Source organism: Dermacentor silvarum, chromosome 1 (assembly GCF_013339745.2).
Source record: "Dermacentor silvarum isolate Dsil-2018 chromosome 1, BIME_Dsil_1.4, whole genome shotgun sequence".
Lineage (NCBI taxonomy): Eukaryota > Metazoa > Arthropoda > Arachnida > Ixodida > Ixodidae > Dermacentor > Dermacentor silvarum.
Genome location: NC_051154.1, coordinates 191,239,155 through 191,255,258, shown reverse-complemented (window position 1 = coordinate 191,255,258; position 16,104 = coordinate 191,239,155). Strand labels below are relative to the sequence as shown.

General features: G+C 46.0%; 1 protein-coding gene across 2 annotated transcripts; it reads left to right on the top strand.

Moving 5' to 3' along the window:
- Positions 1–8,776: 8,776 nt before the first annotated feature.
- LOC119436556 (uncharacterized) lies at positions 8,777–15,988 on the top strand. 2 transcript variants are annotated; one of them, XM_037703433.2, is made up of 4 exons: positions 8,777–8,953; positions 9,252–9,392; positions 15,613–15,717; positions 15,778–15,988. In XM_037703433.2, exons 1-4 carry the CDS (start codon positions 8,933–8,935, stop codon positions 15,886–15,888), a joined length of 378 nt encoding a protein of 125 aa, XP_037559361.1. In that variant the 5' UTR covers positions 8,777–8,932; the 3' UTR covers positions 15,889–15,988. The 2 variants fall into 2 exon arrangements, with proteins under 2 accessions (XP_037559361.1, XP_049514566.1); XM_049658609.1 differs by lacking the exon at positions 8,777–8,953 and adding an exon at positions 9,138–9,162.
- Positions 15,989–16,104: the final 116 nt, after the last annotated feature.

The following is a 16,104-nucleotide window of genomic DNA, read 5'->3' as shown; positions in this document are numbered from 1 at the left end:
CGACGCCTTTGCCACGGTACGAAACACGCGCAACGCGCTCACAACCCTACGCGACTCTACCAACCAGTGATTCTGGCGCAAGCTGTGCTAGCGGCGGTTTCGTCGATCCTGTGTTTGTTCAAAGCATTGTCTAGTACACTCTAGTTCAAAGTATGGCAAGAGCTTCACTTCAAATTTTGCGTGACCTAGCGCACGGCATTCATTGGCGAAAGGTTGAGTGCAGCCGTACCATAGAATAAACATAGCCTCCTAATATACAGGAGGCTATGGAATAAAGAACCAACTTGGCCGTACTACCGTAGCCGTACAGGCTGCTGCCGTAACAAGTTTGTATGGGTGTTCTCTGCCGTAACTCAGGCAGCAAAATTAGTGAGTCGAATGTTTTCTAAATGATAATGTGGTGCAATGTTGTCTGATAACTGCTCGATATCAATACATGGTGTCGCACGGAATTTCTAATAATTCTGTGAAAAGGTTTCGCATACGTTGTTACGACCACGACCTACTGGAACTACAGACCTGCACAGATGTCCGGCTTCTATGGGAGCAGCTTGCGCCCACTTTAGTTCAACCGGTGGCCATAGGTGGCGCTTTTATAACTGGCGCTTTTATAACACTCTCCCATATTCTAGGTCACTCTAGTCGTGGCCGAGTGGAGCTCAGCGCAGCAGGAGCAGTGAATAAGTTCAATTTTTGTTTATTCTTATTTGGTTGATAGAAGTGTTAGGGTACCCGAGCTATCTATATATATTGTTTTTCATGCTTTTTTAGTTTCTTGGTTAGTTTGGTAGGACGTTAGTAGGTAGCGAATAGTTCAATTTGTTTAATTTTTTTTTTTTTTTGGAAGCGGGTTGTGGCGCACGTGTTGCATGGTGAAAGCAGTGTAAAGCGGCAGTTTTAAACCGCGTTAGGGAAGCTAGTGGAGGTAGCCGGATAGCGAGTTTGCCGTACGGCTTACCGTGGGGCCTTGTTCAGGTATTTTATTGGGCTTTCTCGATAGGTGGACGGGTGGACGATGGCGCGGCAGGCTAGGAAGGACAGGGGTGATGACGAGCTGGTGCAGTGCGAGGAGTGCAAACGTTGGTGTTATTTGGACGAGACGCACTTCGCCAGTTTAGCCGACGCTGAGGAGGCTAGCTTCGCGTGCAGGTCGTGTGAAGGATTTAAGGGAGCTGTGCGGCGGATGGAAGGGGAATGGGCAGCCAGTGTGGAAGAGCTCAAAGGGGAGCTGAAGGTGGAGCGAGAGCGGCGAATTGAGCTCGAAACTCGGATCGGCGAGTTGCTTCACAGGGAGGGGGCCGAGGCCGTCCTGGTAAAGCGAATAGCTGGCGAGCTACAAGAAGAACGGGAAAAGCGGGCCGTGCTGGAAGAGCGGGTGGAGGCGCTAATGGTACAGGCGGCGCGTAATCCCGGGTCAGCTCAGGCGGGCGGCGGGGACAGCGCGGAGACTCAGGCAGAGGCATGCCATGAGAGCAGGGAGGGACGCCTAGGGGCCGTTGAACAGCAGGCGAGAGCCGGCGGCAACACGGCGGTTCCACAACTCTACAGCGAGGTAGTGCGGCAGGCTTCGGGTGGGAAGGGACGAACGGCAGGGAGCATCGCATCGTCACGTGTCAGTGGCGCAGGGCGGGTGGAGAACCAGCTAGCGCGAACTGGAGGACGACAATCGCAGGCGGGAGGCAAACGTGTAGAGCGAAGGGTCCTAGTGGTGGGGGACTCCAACGTAGCTAGGGTTAAGGAGGGCGTCCTTACAACAGTGAAGGCAGACGGGCGGGTGAGGGTGGAGGCCCAGTCAGGGAAGTGCATGGTTGACGCAATGGCAAAAGCTCAGAAGGTGGTATCGGACAACCTCGAGCATGAACATCTGGTCGTTATCCATGCTGGTCTCAACGATGTGCTGAAGGGAAGGAGCCAGAACCTAAACGGACAGTTAGAGGTTGGGTTGCGTAAACTCAGAGAAACCTCTGCGAAAGTGCATGTGACCATATGCACAATCCCACATGTCCGGGGCCAGGCTAGCGCGATGGAATGGAGGGTGCTTGAGGCTAACCGGGTCATTACGGGTCTGAGCAGACCACTTGGGTACGGTGTAATGGAGGTAAACCGGGAAGTGTACGAGTCTGGCTCCCACCCTTTTGCACAGGATGGCATTCACTACAGTGGTGCCACGGGCGGGAGCGTAGGTAGTAGGATAGGGCGCCAAGCTACGGCTTTTTTGGGGGGACCCAGAGCCCTAAGACCACCAGTGTAGACGAAGACGGACCCAGAGAGGCTCCAAGATTCAAGAAAAGTAGAATCGGTAGAAGAAATAGACGTAAGCACCAGGGGCAAGGTCATTCTGACATAGGTTACATTAACATGCAAGGTGGCAGGAATAGGCTGAAGTGGGAGGAGATAGACGAGCAACTAAGGCAAGAAAAGCTGATGGTATACGGGTTTGTGGAGACACATCTTAGGGACATGGAGCAACCTCCCTGTAATCCTGACTATGCATGGGAATATTGCAATAGAACAGAGGGCAGCAGAAAAGGGGGTGGAATTGGTGCATTCATTCATAAAAGTATGAACTGGCAAAGGGTCAAACAGGAATGCAAGGAGCATTTATGGCTAAAAGGGAAAGTTGCAGGAGAGCAGACACTCCTTGGTTTTGTATACCTGTGGACAGGAGCAAATGCCAAAGAGGAAAACAAAAAAATGCTGGAATGCATATCAAGTGACATTAATGAGCTAGGAGAAGGGTGCGAGATTATTATACTAGGAGATATGAACGCACACATAGAAGACATGGACGGGTACACAGACTCAACAGGCAACATGATGCTGGATATGTGTGAAATGCATGACTTAGTTGTATGCAACAGTACTGAGAAGTGTGAAGGGCACATAACATGGGAGGTAGGGAGCCTGCAGTCGACGATAGATTATGCACTAATGTCACATAGGATGCACGATAGGCTAAATGTAATGAGCATAGATGAATATGGCTCCAGAAGTCTAGGTAGTGATCACAAACGTATTAAGGTGAGTTTTAGAAGGGAAATGAAAGTAGGTAGGAGGCAAGATGAACAACCAGGTGGGATATTTTACTCGGAAAAGCAGCTTGAAATAGCAACCCAGCAAATTGAGGAAGTAATTTCAGAGGATACAAAAACAGAATGGACATATGCAAATTTAACAGGACTATTTGAGCTAGAGCTTACTAAGGTACGAGTCAGGACAAAAGGGAACAGAAGACGTAAACCCAAGAGCTGGTGGGATGAGGAGGTTAAGAAGGCCATAGAGAAACGCCAGGAAGCATCCAGGGAACACAGATATTCAAAGCAGAGGGGTGAACCAGAAGCTGATGTAGGAAGAAAATGGAACAACTTCTTAAACTGAAGGGAAACTGAAACTGAAACTGAAACGTAGAAGGGAAGCATCCAATTTGAACAATGAGAAGATCAGAAGAAAGGGGAGCCAATGGTTGTCAGAAGTAAACAAAAAGGATATAAAAGCAGCGAAGAAATTTTGGAAACATCTCAACTCCTTGAGTAATAAGACTAGCCTAGAGCAGAGGTTTATAGTTACAGCTCAAGGTGTTCGACTAGAGGGAGATGAGGCAATGGAACATATGAGAACAATGATGACAGAAAAATTTAAAGAACGAAACATAGCATGTGCTCAATCAGGTGAGGATGGACTAGTCAGTGCAGTGGCTCCACTGGCACAAAGCGAGTGGGAAAGGGCAGAGAAGAGGGTTCCTAGTAGCACGTCGACAGGTCCTGATGGCATCCCAATTATGTTGATAAAGACATTGGGCCCAAAATCTAAGAAAGCATTAAGAGAGGCAGTGAGCAAAATGATAATGGACGGTAAAGCCCCTGATGGGTGGAGACCACGGAGAAAGAATAACAGGAGGCGCAACTCGGCTCCTTCTCGCGTCGTCATAATGTCACGCTGGAGCGCGGCGGCGGACGTCGTGACAGCGCCCCCTACCAAACGCCGGACGCCTGACGTATGGTCACGTGACGGTTTGTGATGCAGCGGATGCGGGAAGCGCGGGGCTCGGTCGCTCGGTCTTGTCGTCTGCTCGCGCGCGGATGCTTGATGCCTGTGCGCCGCCCTTGCATTAGGTAGCAACAGCTCGAGTACGCTAGCTGAACACGATGCCTGTCGCTAAACGAGACGGCAGCTATTACAACGTTTTCTCGCTAAGCTGGCCGGAGCGCCATGAGACGGGAACCGACCAGTACCGCCCCAAGGAGCAGCGATGACTTTTTCGGCTGGTCAGGGAAGACTGCGCTTCCAAGGTCAGCGTAGTATTTACGCCTGCTGAGCGTTCCGCTGGGGAAATGTTTTTAGCAGACGTTGTCGTTTCTCGTCAGTTCTCGATCCTCGCTTTCTATTGCTCTCGCCCATTCTTGCAGGCGTTCGTCATTTGGAGCTTTGAAAGTTCGAGCGTTTTCCGCGCATTACTTATATCCGCTGTTACAGTTTTGGGACGAAGCATCGGTGCCCCATTTCTGATAATCATGAACCGCATACACAACGAACACTTACATAGTAGAGGGGCAACGGAGGAACTGCAGAACTTAGAAGCGATGATTCTGACTGCGCGAAGCGAGCGGCAGACTCTGCTCTGCTGTTCCGTTTTTCCACGTCTTCCCAAACCTGCCGCAGGAATATAATTAAATTTAGTTTCCCCGCAAGGTAGCTATGTATCGCATACTCTGATCGGTGCTTTTTATAGTGCATGATGATAAAGATAAACAAATTCTCGTTTTTTGTTACGCCGAAAAATTTGAAAACGCATCAAGTGCAGTTTTCTATACGCGCATGAGTATAGTTGCAAATCGTCTGCATTTCCATACGCGCCTGGCTATGATCGCAGATCGTCTGGTCCTTCAAGTGCTCTAGTTTCCTGCTCTTATTGCCGCATAAAAAGCATGTGACCTTAAATTTTAATCTTGAAAAAAAATATTTATACCATGGCAGTCTATAGGTATTTTATTGCTTGAGTGCAAACCGCGCTGGCGGAAATGTTTTTGCGGCATCAGACAGCTCAGCTCAAACGGCCAGTAGCAGACGACGCCGGGCGCCGTCGGAGAGCAATTTTTTTTTCTTCCGTGACCGCGGCCGCGGCCGCGCGCACCGCTCCGACTCCGACCGCGAGGGAAGTAGTTCATTCCGTCGCCGCAAGGGGCGCTGCGCCAACGTTCACCACCAGCGCGTCTCCTCCTCTCCCAGCGTGACATTATCACGACCAGTGCTCCCGCTGGCGCCGGCCCAGAGTTTCGCCTCCTGTTATTCTTTCTCCGTGGTGGAGACTGAGCAGGATGAGCATGATATATAAGGGAAAGGGGGACAAAGCCGACATAAACAACTACCGTCCCATAACAGTGACGTCAGTGGTTTACAGGGTGGTGGTGCAGATTGTAAAGGACAGACTGCAGGCATGGGTGGAGAGCGAGGAGGTGCTGGGGGAACTACAAAATGGGTTCCGAAAACAAAGAAGGTTAGAAGATAATCTGTTCTCATTGACACAGTGTATTGAAATAGCAGAAAAGGAACACAGGCCCCTATGGCTTGCCTTTCTGGATATCAAGGGAGCCTATGACAGTGTAATCCAAAAGGATTTGTGGGACATACTGGGCACTCTAGAGGTGGAAGATGGAGTAAGAAATCTTTTAAAAGATATCTATAAAAGTAACAGGGTGCTTATAAAATGGGAAAACAAGGTATCTGGGCCTATAGAGATACAGCAGGGGCTTAGGCAGGGGTGCCCTCTGTCACCTCTGTTGTTCATGCTGTATTTACAAGGATTAGAGAAAAAATTAGAGAGGAGCGGACTTGGCTTCAACCTTTCCTATTTCAAGCAGGGAGAATGGATTAAACAGTCATTACCAGGACTGATGTATGCAGATGACATTGTACTTATGGCTGACAGCAAGGAAGACTTGCAGAGATTAATGGACATCTGTGGTAAAGAGGGAGATAGCTTAGGTTTGAAGTTTAGTAAAGAAAAATCGGCAGTCATGACTTTTAATGATAATCAGGGCAGCGAGCATAGGATACAGGAGGTTACGCTGGAGGTGGTGGATAAGTACAAATATCTTGGAGTGTGGATAAACAATGGGGCTGAGTACCTAACGGAACATGAAAAATATGTGACGGCTAAAGGTAGCAGAAATGCAGCTGTGATGAAAAATAGGGCACTGTGGAATTACAATAGGTACGAAGTGGTGAGAGGGATTTGGAAAGGGGTGATGGTCCCTAGTTTGACTTTCGGCAATGCGGTCCTGTGCATGAGATTAGAGGTTCGAGCAAGGTTGGAAGTTAAGCAGCGAGGGGTAGGTAGACTGGCTCTGGGAGCACACGGAAATACACCAAATCAGGGGGTACAGGGTGACATGGGATGGACGTCATTCGAGGGCAGGGAAGCCAGCAGCAAGATAGAATTTGAGGAGCGATTGAGAGAGATGGCAGAAAAGCGGTGGGCAAGGAGAGTTTTCAGTTATTTGTACATGAGGAATGTTGATACAAAATGGAGGAAGCTGACCAGAAAACTGTCAATCAAATATTTGGACTGCAGGAGGGGTGCAAACCAGGAAACAGCGGTTAAGAAAAAGGTTAAGGAAACAGAGAGGGGTCTGTGGAAAACAGGGATGCAGACGAAATCAGCACTGGGCACATACCGAACTTTCAAGCAAGAAATTGCCAAAGAAAATATCTACGATAATTCTAGGGGAAGCTCTTTGTTGTTTGAAGCCAGGACGGGAGTATTGCGGACTAAGATGTACCGAGTCAAGTACCAAGGTATAGACACGTTGTGCTGTGCGTGTGGAGAAGAAGAGGAAACGGCTGAACACCTCATACTTTTCTGTAAGGGGCTTAACCCTACAGTGCAAGGCAACGGGGCTGATTTTTTCAAAGCATTGGGGTTTAGGGACAGTGAAGGCAAAATAGACTTTAAGCGGGTAGAAATAACCAAACAGAGGTTATCTGATTGGTGGATAAAATTAAGGCAGGGGTGAAATTTCACCCACCACAAAGTACAAATTATGTTAATAGCCATGGCTAGGTGGCGTATGCCACCGCCCGATTTAAAGGGTTCAGCCTCATCCATCCATCCATCCAGGCAATAGCCATGGCTAGGTGGCGTATGCCACCGCCCGATTTAAAGGGTTCAGCCTCATCCATCCATCCATCCATCCATCCAGTCTGCTACTTGGCGGGTGGCTGGGCGGCGTTCGAATACATTTTCCTTCCTCCATGTTCGAATGTATGCGCCTGCTCTTCTGTAGCGGGCTGCTAGCATATGTGACAATTTCTTACGAAGACAACAGCTAGTGTGTAAAAATTGTTTAAGTGTACTCATTGTATTGATATGTAATAACGCGTAAAATAGTACACGAATTCTTTCTAGGTTTGATATTATGCGGAAATAAGAAAGAAAAAAAAAAGAACACACAAGAAAAAAAAAAAAACTCACTGATGGAGTGATTGTTTACGTGTTTGTTCGGCCCGTCAAATATGCATCGCAAAGCTTTTATGAAACTGTGAAAACTGATGCTAGAGTCCTTGCTTTGTTATGATTTACATGATGGCACACAGCAATATACCACAATGTGATCGTTTACGTTATCCCGTCTGTAATTAACTCAAGCAAGCTGCATGTAGCTAAAGCTGAAGTTACATGCCTTCTGCAGCGTCTGCAAATTCACGCAGTTTGTGTGTGGTCTGCGTATACATATCGTCTGCGTGATTCTTTTAAATGTCCTTGTTCATATCAATATATCAAGTTCTTTATATTGTATTTCTTTATTTCTCCATTGTACTATATTTTATCCTATGAATCTTCTGGTAATCAGATTTTTTTCCTCTACTGCGAAGGCAACGGGAGGAAATGTTATCGTCTGCCGGCTGTACTCGTTGTTTTCCTTTCTTGCGCCGCTCTTCCTACTGTACCTCGTGATTGAAATGAGAAGCAATCATTCGCAAATTTTGTTTTCTTTTTTATTTTCGTGAATTTATGCATTTACAAACAATGTAAACGATCTGGGGCTGCCGAAATAGCGGCACGAGCGCTGGAACAGATCGCAGAAGCAGACGACAGCGAACAGGTTATAACTAGCGCCACTCTGCTCGTACGTTCTATCCCTAGCGGGAAAAGGGGTGAAGTAGACCAGGCGTGCTGGAGCAGGGAGATCTGTGCAGGTCTGTAGTTCAGTAGGTCGTGGTTACGACTGTGCGCTGGTCATAGTACTTTTGATCCATTGAAACATGTGTTTTGTTTGGTTGCATTATTCTAGATGAATAAAAGTGAAGGTGCTTTTGAAACCTCTTTGGCACTGTCATTTAATTATTTCCATGCTATACGCTCACCTTCCTAAAGAACCTATACTGGAGCAATTACCGCCAATAACAGCCTAATTATGTTCACATAAAGACATACGCCTCTGCGCTTCAGCTGAGGCGTTGGCTGAGAGAAAAAGAACTGCTGGCGTCTTTATTCTATGGCGTAGCGGTTGAAATGCCGGACGCTAAAGAAATTCAAACATTCGCGACTCAAATGTGACTCATATGACGTACATTTTTCCTTATTTAATTTTTTTTTTTTTACTGAAGTTGTCCCCACGGCACACAGATGGCGACGGTTTCTACACGCTGCCATTTTCTTGACATGTGGACTCCTATGCAAGCTTCGCTACCAGTTTACATATACCTTGTTTCGGCTGGTTCTTGTGTGTTGCGGTCGGGCAAAAGTACGCAGTTGTGGGATAGTTAGGTGGTAGAGTTGGTTCTGTATTCTATGGTGGTAGCTTAGGTAGAGTAACCGATGAGCTGGTCATTCGTGTTGTGCAGTGGAATTAACCATGTATCCATCTATTATGGATTTTTAGTCATTATAAAGGGCAATATTCAATAGGCATCAGGTAGAAAGCAACGGAACATGGTCAGCGTATTCCAAAAAGTAGGGTTGCTTTATCGAGAATTGGAATAGCCACGTTGTTAAATTAGTTATTGTTAAGAATTCTACACCATGTCTCATACCCCAGTCACACGGAGTACATACTTTCGATAGCGATCGGACTTAATCGCGATCGAAAGTGCCCCGTGTGAGGCTATTTAAAGTGCTAATATTGCGACTTCTCGACAAAATATAATGCCGACAGGCTGCTGGTGGGCGCTTCATGTCACAAGCATGATCCACCGTAAAATGTGATTCAAGGTTTGGCTTCCTAGTGAAAACTGGCGCTTTTGTTTTTCAGATGTTTCAGCGCCTTTGGGGCAAGCAAAGTACAGCAGCCACGATGTCGGCTGCTTCAAGTTTCATCGAGCAAACGTTGGAAAATAGCCCCGTTGTCATATTCTCGAAGAGTTATTGCCCATTTTGCAGAAAAGCAAAGCAAGTAAGTTAATTCGTCCTTTCCCAAGTGTCTCCTTTTTGCAGGCGAATAGTATACGTTCCAGTGAAACCCTTTGGTTGCTAGTTAGATGCAACAGCCGAGGGTGGGAAGCTGACAGCACCCTAGCACGTAGTTTCTCATATATGAGGTGCGAAAGAGAACCTATGAACCTGTGACAATAATCACGATAATCACCTTCGTGCACAATCTTTCACACTATAGGCACCTGCACTGAAGCTTCTGCAACACACAACCTAGCGAGCGGAGAAAGCAAAATTGAAGGGACGCGATTTTGGGTTGATACTTTCGATCGCTTATCACTAAGTAAGAGTGCCCAAGACGCGCAAATGTTATAACTGGGATGATAACTTATGGTCGAGCTTGAACACGGAGGAACGAACAACCCGACGGGTGGCCAGCGTGGCCTTCAAGCTCGGGAAAGCCTGGCGTGCAGCCGTGAATCGAGTGATAATGCGCGGGTGCGTCGCTTTGTTTTAGAAATGTTTCTTTTTTTTCATCGCCACCCTAGCGGCTGATGCTGGCGACACTGGTATGATAAATGGAAGCAACGCCTCCTAAATATAGGAGGCGTTGATGGAAGATTTACAGCACCATCTTGCCGATGCAGGGTGCCTATAGTTAGAATTACAACCAAGGCCGTGTCTATGATTTCTCTGTGCTAGGGTAATTACTGCTCTTCAGAGCACACATATTACTGCCGCGTACGATTTCAATACAAACAAAACTTGGCATCGATAATAGGTGCTTGTTTTCTAATTATTACACACCCGCAAGTATGCAGAAGAGTTCACGTGATATTGCGGTGGCAAAGTCGTATGAGGATCAAACCAGCCTACTGTCCTTCATTGGTTCCTCACTGGCACTCACCAGTCTCTGCCGTTCATCCTGTAACAATGTACACTTCTTTCACGTTTCGCTCTCTTGTGGCATTTAATTCATTTTCTTTACCCGATGTGGTGGTTTAGGGCTGTAGAGTTAGTATGAAGTCATAGGTTCCCAATTCTCAGCCAAGGCAGCCACATTCTGATAATGGCAGAATGCAAAAACGTTTCTGTACTTTGTGTAGTACACATTAAAAAACCTTAGGTAGCAAGAATTAATTCAGAGCCTTCCACTAATACGTCTCTCACTCACTCATGAAGTCTGTTTTGATTTGTTATCCTGGATTGCCCAGGGCTATCCACGCTAGCATTCTTTCTTGTGTGCTTCTCGCTGTCGTCTGATGTCTTTTAGGGTCTAGTTAATAATATCTCAAGTCTGTAACAAGCACCAACTAGCCCAACTGTCTTCTATAGTTATCCAAGATGCTCCTTTATGTTCAATTTGCCCAACAGCTGCATCGTCAAGTAGTCCAAGGGCAGCTTCACCATATTTATTTTGCATCAAAACTCAGGCTGAAGGACTCCCCACCATGCTCTGGCTTTTTCAGTGGACAGAAAGCATACAACAGAGTATTGCACATAACTTGCAGCCATCCTAATAAGAACTCTAGTTGTCATGCTTAGGTTTTTTCCGCTATCTTTTCATTACTTTTTGACTGTGTGCTTCATTTTTTATAACTGTTTTGTGTATGAGGTTCGAACCTTTGTTCTCGTTTCCTACGGTGGTGTTGACCTGGCTCATTAACCTGATGGACAAAGCCCAGACAAAAAGATGCTGCAGTCGATAGAAATGGTTTGCTTTTTTACAATGTACAGTAAGTTTACTTCACCCAAGCAAGCATGATTTGCATTGGGGCATGTCCACTCATTGTGGCAATTGAATTTTTTAAAATCCAATCACTAGCTTTATGAGGCTGAAGTAGTCTGAGTGAGTAGATGACAAGGGTGAGCCACCACTTAGATTTACAATTACCATAAGACTCCGGAATCATTCAGAGCATCTTGATCACATGACATGATTTGTTTTCTGGTATAAGATCTACTTTTCAGCTGTCCCAAGACTATCCGAACCCAGTAAATTGGAAGATACCAATAGATACTGTGTTGCTTTGGGTTGTTACACCCCATGAATTGGTCATTTTCTTGATTTCGCCTATGTTATAGATGCACTGTGTTCATGGTGTTTGTTGAGAGTGTAGCAACTTATGTAAAGTACTGAGAGCTAGCGGATTTCCTGTCACGAGCAACTGCGCCATGTTGTCATTGGTGGCAGCACTGTGCTATTAGCAGCCATGTGGGCATTATTGTTTTTTTATTTTAATGGTTAGTTTCAGGTTTAGAGATTAACATTCAGATACAAAACAGATTTGATGTTTAGCGTAACTGCTATTTAGCAGTTAGTTCTCATAGACAAGCATGGTTTTCTTAGCAGCCTTCAGCAAACTGTGTTGCATTTGCTTTCCCAGTGCAACATGGAACTTCTTAACGAGACATGAATGAAAATTTGGGATGTAGCTGTAGGATGACATTGCTGTACCATGAACGAAAAGAAGGGGAACCAAGGAGCCCTGTTTATAGCCAGCACCAATCTGCCTTTTTCATTTTCCTGTGCTGCCCTCTGCCGCACGTCGCCGGAAACGTTTTGGAAAGGTGCCGGGGCTTTCGCCGGTTGATTTGTGAACCTGCGTCCTTGTTGAGTGCGCATTTCGTGGATCGCAAATAATTATTAATAACTCGTGCGGGGCAGCACGTCATTCCTGGAAGCCATGTAGCACTCACCAACTATATACATATAGTGTGAGCAGGTGTGAGTGCGCTGTTTTGTTTATAGTGTGGCCAATAAAGGCACGCCGAGTTCCCTCTGCCGGCACGGCTGCATTGGAGTTTGTTGTCAGCTGACTCCTGCACTTGCACCTTGCTTTTTTTTTTCAATTATTTTTGCACATTCTTTAGACATTTTGCACAAATAAGAAGTTTTCGAGCGCGCAGCCTTCCGCTTCGGATTTAGCAAAGCGGTGCACTTGTTTACATCGACATCTACAGCCACAGATCGTTGTTAGTGTAAAAAATTGGGGAAAAGGTGCATTGCTGATATGAAAAAAAACGTCAACGTCGAATAAAACACACATACCTGCTCATATGAGCCGCGTTATTCCACCGTGAGACGAGTCAGTATATGAGCGCCTGAGCTACTCAACAGCGACTGTGATCCAGTTACAAATATCGGGCTGTAAATTTATTACTGATTCTCGCTTTTTTAACTTCATCATACTTAGTTATCTCGTGTCATAAAGCATTATTAGAGAAAATTGTGCTCACATAAGCGCTCATTTAAAGGCCATGTTGTTCTCCCGCAAAAACGTGGATGCCATCGCTGACACTGTTAGTATACAACTGAGCGAGGTGGCTGTTTATGCTGCTGTACCGAATAAACCATCTCTTGTTTCGCGTTTGACGCAGAGATAAACAGTGCATCTCAGGAATTAAGAAATGTGTCAGCATACCAACATGTACAAACACACCCATCTACGTTGCGAATACGAGCGGCAGCCTATGGGAACGGTAACGTATAGATGTTGTCACAGCCGTTGGGCACAGCGCTGTGTCGCCGCTTGCAGCTTATTCTGCACGCGCCGTGCGAAGCGAAGAGTAGTTTATTTCAAATCGCTAAGGCCAGAACTGAACTATAAAAGCAGTTTCCTTCGTCCTAACTTGCTTACTTTTCAGTACAGGTCCGCCAGTAGCGGGTGCACGAACTTGACAGCGCCAGGCCTAACCTTCGCTGAACTGGATCAACATTGGCTCAAACTTCATGTGCACAGCTTGAGAGGGTCGAAGCTTGCGCAATTCAACCTTTCAACTTCGTAGGCATGTTTTTACTCACTTTGAGCGCGATTGTTTATATATACCAACGAAAGTGTTGCGGCTATCGCGTTATCGGTTCGACGGCCTATCACGCGGGGTTCAGTCGAACGATGGTAGGCACGGTGATTTTATTGGTGCCGTCGACAAGAAAGCCTGTCGCAGTACCAAGCCCAGTCTTACGCTACGCACGCTTTCAGTACCGCACCGACGTCGAGCTACCACTGGTACACGGCACGAGTTGGCAGTAGCGCGCGTCCGAGCGAATTTTTTTTTTTCGGGGAACGTTTCCCCGAGATGGGGCCGCACAGCCGCGCGTGCGACCCTTCCAAAACGTTTTGCGACTAATCTGCCAGGGCAGGGCGCATGCGCCGTCGGGCCGTGAAAAAGGCGGATTGCACCCTAGCGCTGGCCAACACTCACCGGGTTAGATCTTGTACATACATAAATACCCAAGAATGTGGATGAGGCAACAGCTGCTGCCGTAGCACAATTCATAGTGCAGTGCACGCGTAATGCGGAGGTTGTGGCTCCGGCTTCCACCTGGCAGTACATTGTTTTTTCATCCACTTTCATTTCTTTTTAGCTTATCATTATAATCATTATAAGCAATATAAACTATTTATAGCGTTCTAACCTTACCGTTTGCTTTTTGTATAAAGACGTTGATTAAATCCTGTACAACCGATTCATTCATACGTGCGTTTTTATCTTGGCGCGCACTTTGTAACTCCCGTATTAATGCTTCATTCATTATACATGTTATACCCTATGTGCTTGTTAAATGATTGTACGTGCAACTACACCCTTTTGTAATTACTCCCAATTCTTATTTGTGACATGTTCAACCTTTCTACACCTGTGTAATATGCTTATTATATGTATGCCCTTCCTGCTAAAATCCCCGTTGGGATTGGCAGTATGTCTGAAATAAATAAATAAAATAAATTTCTACACCTCAATTAAAAACTACCAAAAAAGAATTATGGGGTTTTACGTGCCAAAACCATGATCTGATTATGAGGCACGCTGTAGTGGGGGACTCCGGAAATTTCGACCACCTGGGGGTTTTTAGCGTGCACCTAAATCTAAGTACACGGGTGTTTTCGCATTTCGCCCCCATCGAAATGCGGCCGTCGTGGCTGGGATTCGATCCCGCGCCCTCGTGCTCAGCAGTCCTACACCATAGCCACTGAGCAACCACGGCGGGTAAAAAAAAAACTACCAATAACTTCCCCTATGCTTTCCTTGGCTTCATAATTATGGCTGTGATAGCTGTACCATGTCAGCTGTAGACAGGTGTGTGACAGGACTGTCCATGTGTATTCACGTCCAGTTTTGTCATCCTTAAAAATCCTTGAATGTTTGCAACAATTTGAAGGGCCCCTAAACCACTCTGAGCTTAAAAAAAAATTAAATTATGGGGTTTTATGTGCCAAAACCACAATCTGATTATGAGGCACGCTGTAGTGGGGGACTCGGGTATAATTTGGACTACCTGGGGTTCTTTAACGTGCACCTAAATCTAAGTACACGGGTGTTTTCGCATTTCGCCCCCATCGAAATGCGGCCGCTGTGGCAAACCACTCTGAGCTCAAAATTTGTTACATTGTGGCAGCTGTGGACCAGTCCACAATGGGCATACAGCCACAATAATTTTTTAAATGATGCCCTAATAGCAAAGTAACAGGTGTTTGATAAATGAATGTGCGACTGCTGTGGGTTTTTTACTCGTGTTTGATAAATGAATGTGCGACTGCTGTGGGTTTTTTACTCACCTTTGCTACCCTCCCCACGGATACTCTCTTGTCTTTGCCGCATACTCTCAGCAACTCTGTGCAGTGCAGGGAAAGCTACAGGTTGCTTCAGCCAAGCAGCATAGAGTTAGTATCCAAGCAGAATAGAGAACCAGAAGGGCTCCTCCATTGTCCACCTACATGCAATGCTAACTGAATGAAATCATAGGAGGAGAAGTGGTGTGCAGTGGGTGAGCTCCCCTCTCTTGTTTAAACACACAGTCAGCTCTCGTCATGTTGGCACTCTGTCTACCATTGATCAACCACTTGACTGCTTTAACCCTGGTGATGCCATGCACGTGACCCTGCTGGCATCGTGACGTGCAAGGAAGGGACAGGAAAAGGCCAAAGATTAGTTATTGTTTTTTTACTTTGTGGCTTCCCTGCGGTAAGCAGCGTGTGAAAAGTGATCTCCACAGCATTCTGTACAGGGTACACATGTTTATTTAAAGTGTGTTTAAAATGTCAGAGGTGTTTTAGATGCCCTTTAAGTATAGTCAAAAATTCATTATGAACATTGCGTGCGACCAACCGCACACTGCTTACCATGTAGTGCACATTGTGATCACTACCACCTGTGTTCTGGTTAATGCTGTCTTATGCAGTACTCAAGTTGTTTATGTTGCACCTAATTGTGTATGTGCTGTGTCCCACTTATTACAGGTATTTGATGAACTCCATGTATCTTACGTTGCTGTCGAGCTTGACGGTAGGGCAGATGGCAGTGAGATTCAGAATGTTTTGCGACAAATGACTGGCGCCAGCACGGTAAGATAGTATAGGTTTGCTCAACTTTGAAGCAACTCACAAAGCCACATGTGTTTTTAGGTCCCAAGGGTGTTCGTGAACAAGCAATGCCTGGGTGGTTGTAGTGACTTGGAAGAAATGTATGGAAAGAACCAGTTACAAACACTGCTCCGGTCAAATGGATTACTGTAGTGATATGCAAATTAACGATAACAGGGTATGATCGTTTTTTCTGCTCAATATTTAAACAGGTCTGTAATGAAAATTTTGAATAAAGCTTACACCAATATGAGTGCGTAGATTTTATTTCACTTTAAAACTACAGTTGCTTATTTTATATGTTCTGCAAATTCCAATTGGAATTATTGCAGGAAGGGCACATGCATAACAAACATGTTACAATATCAG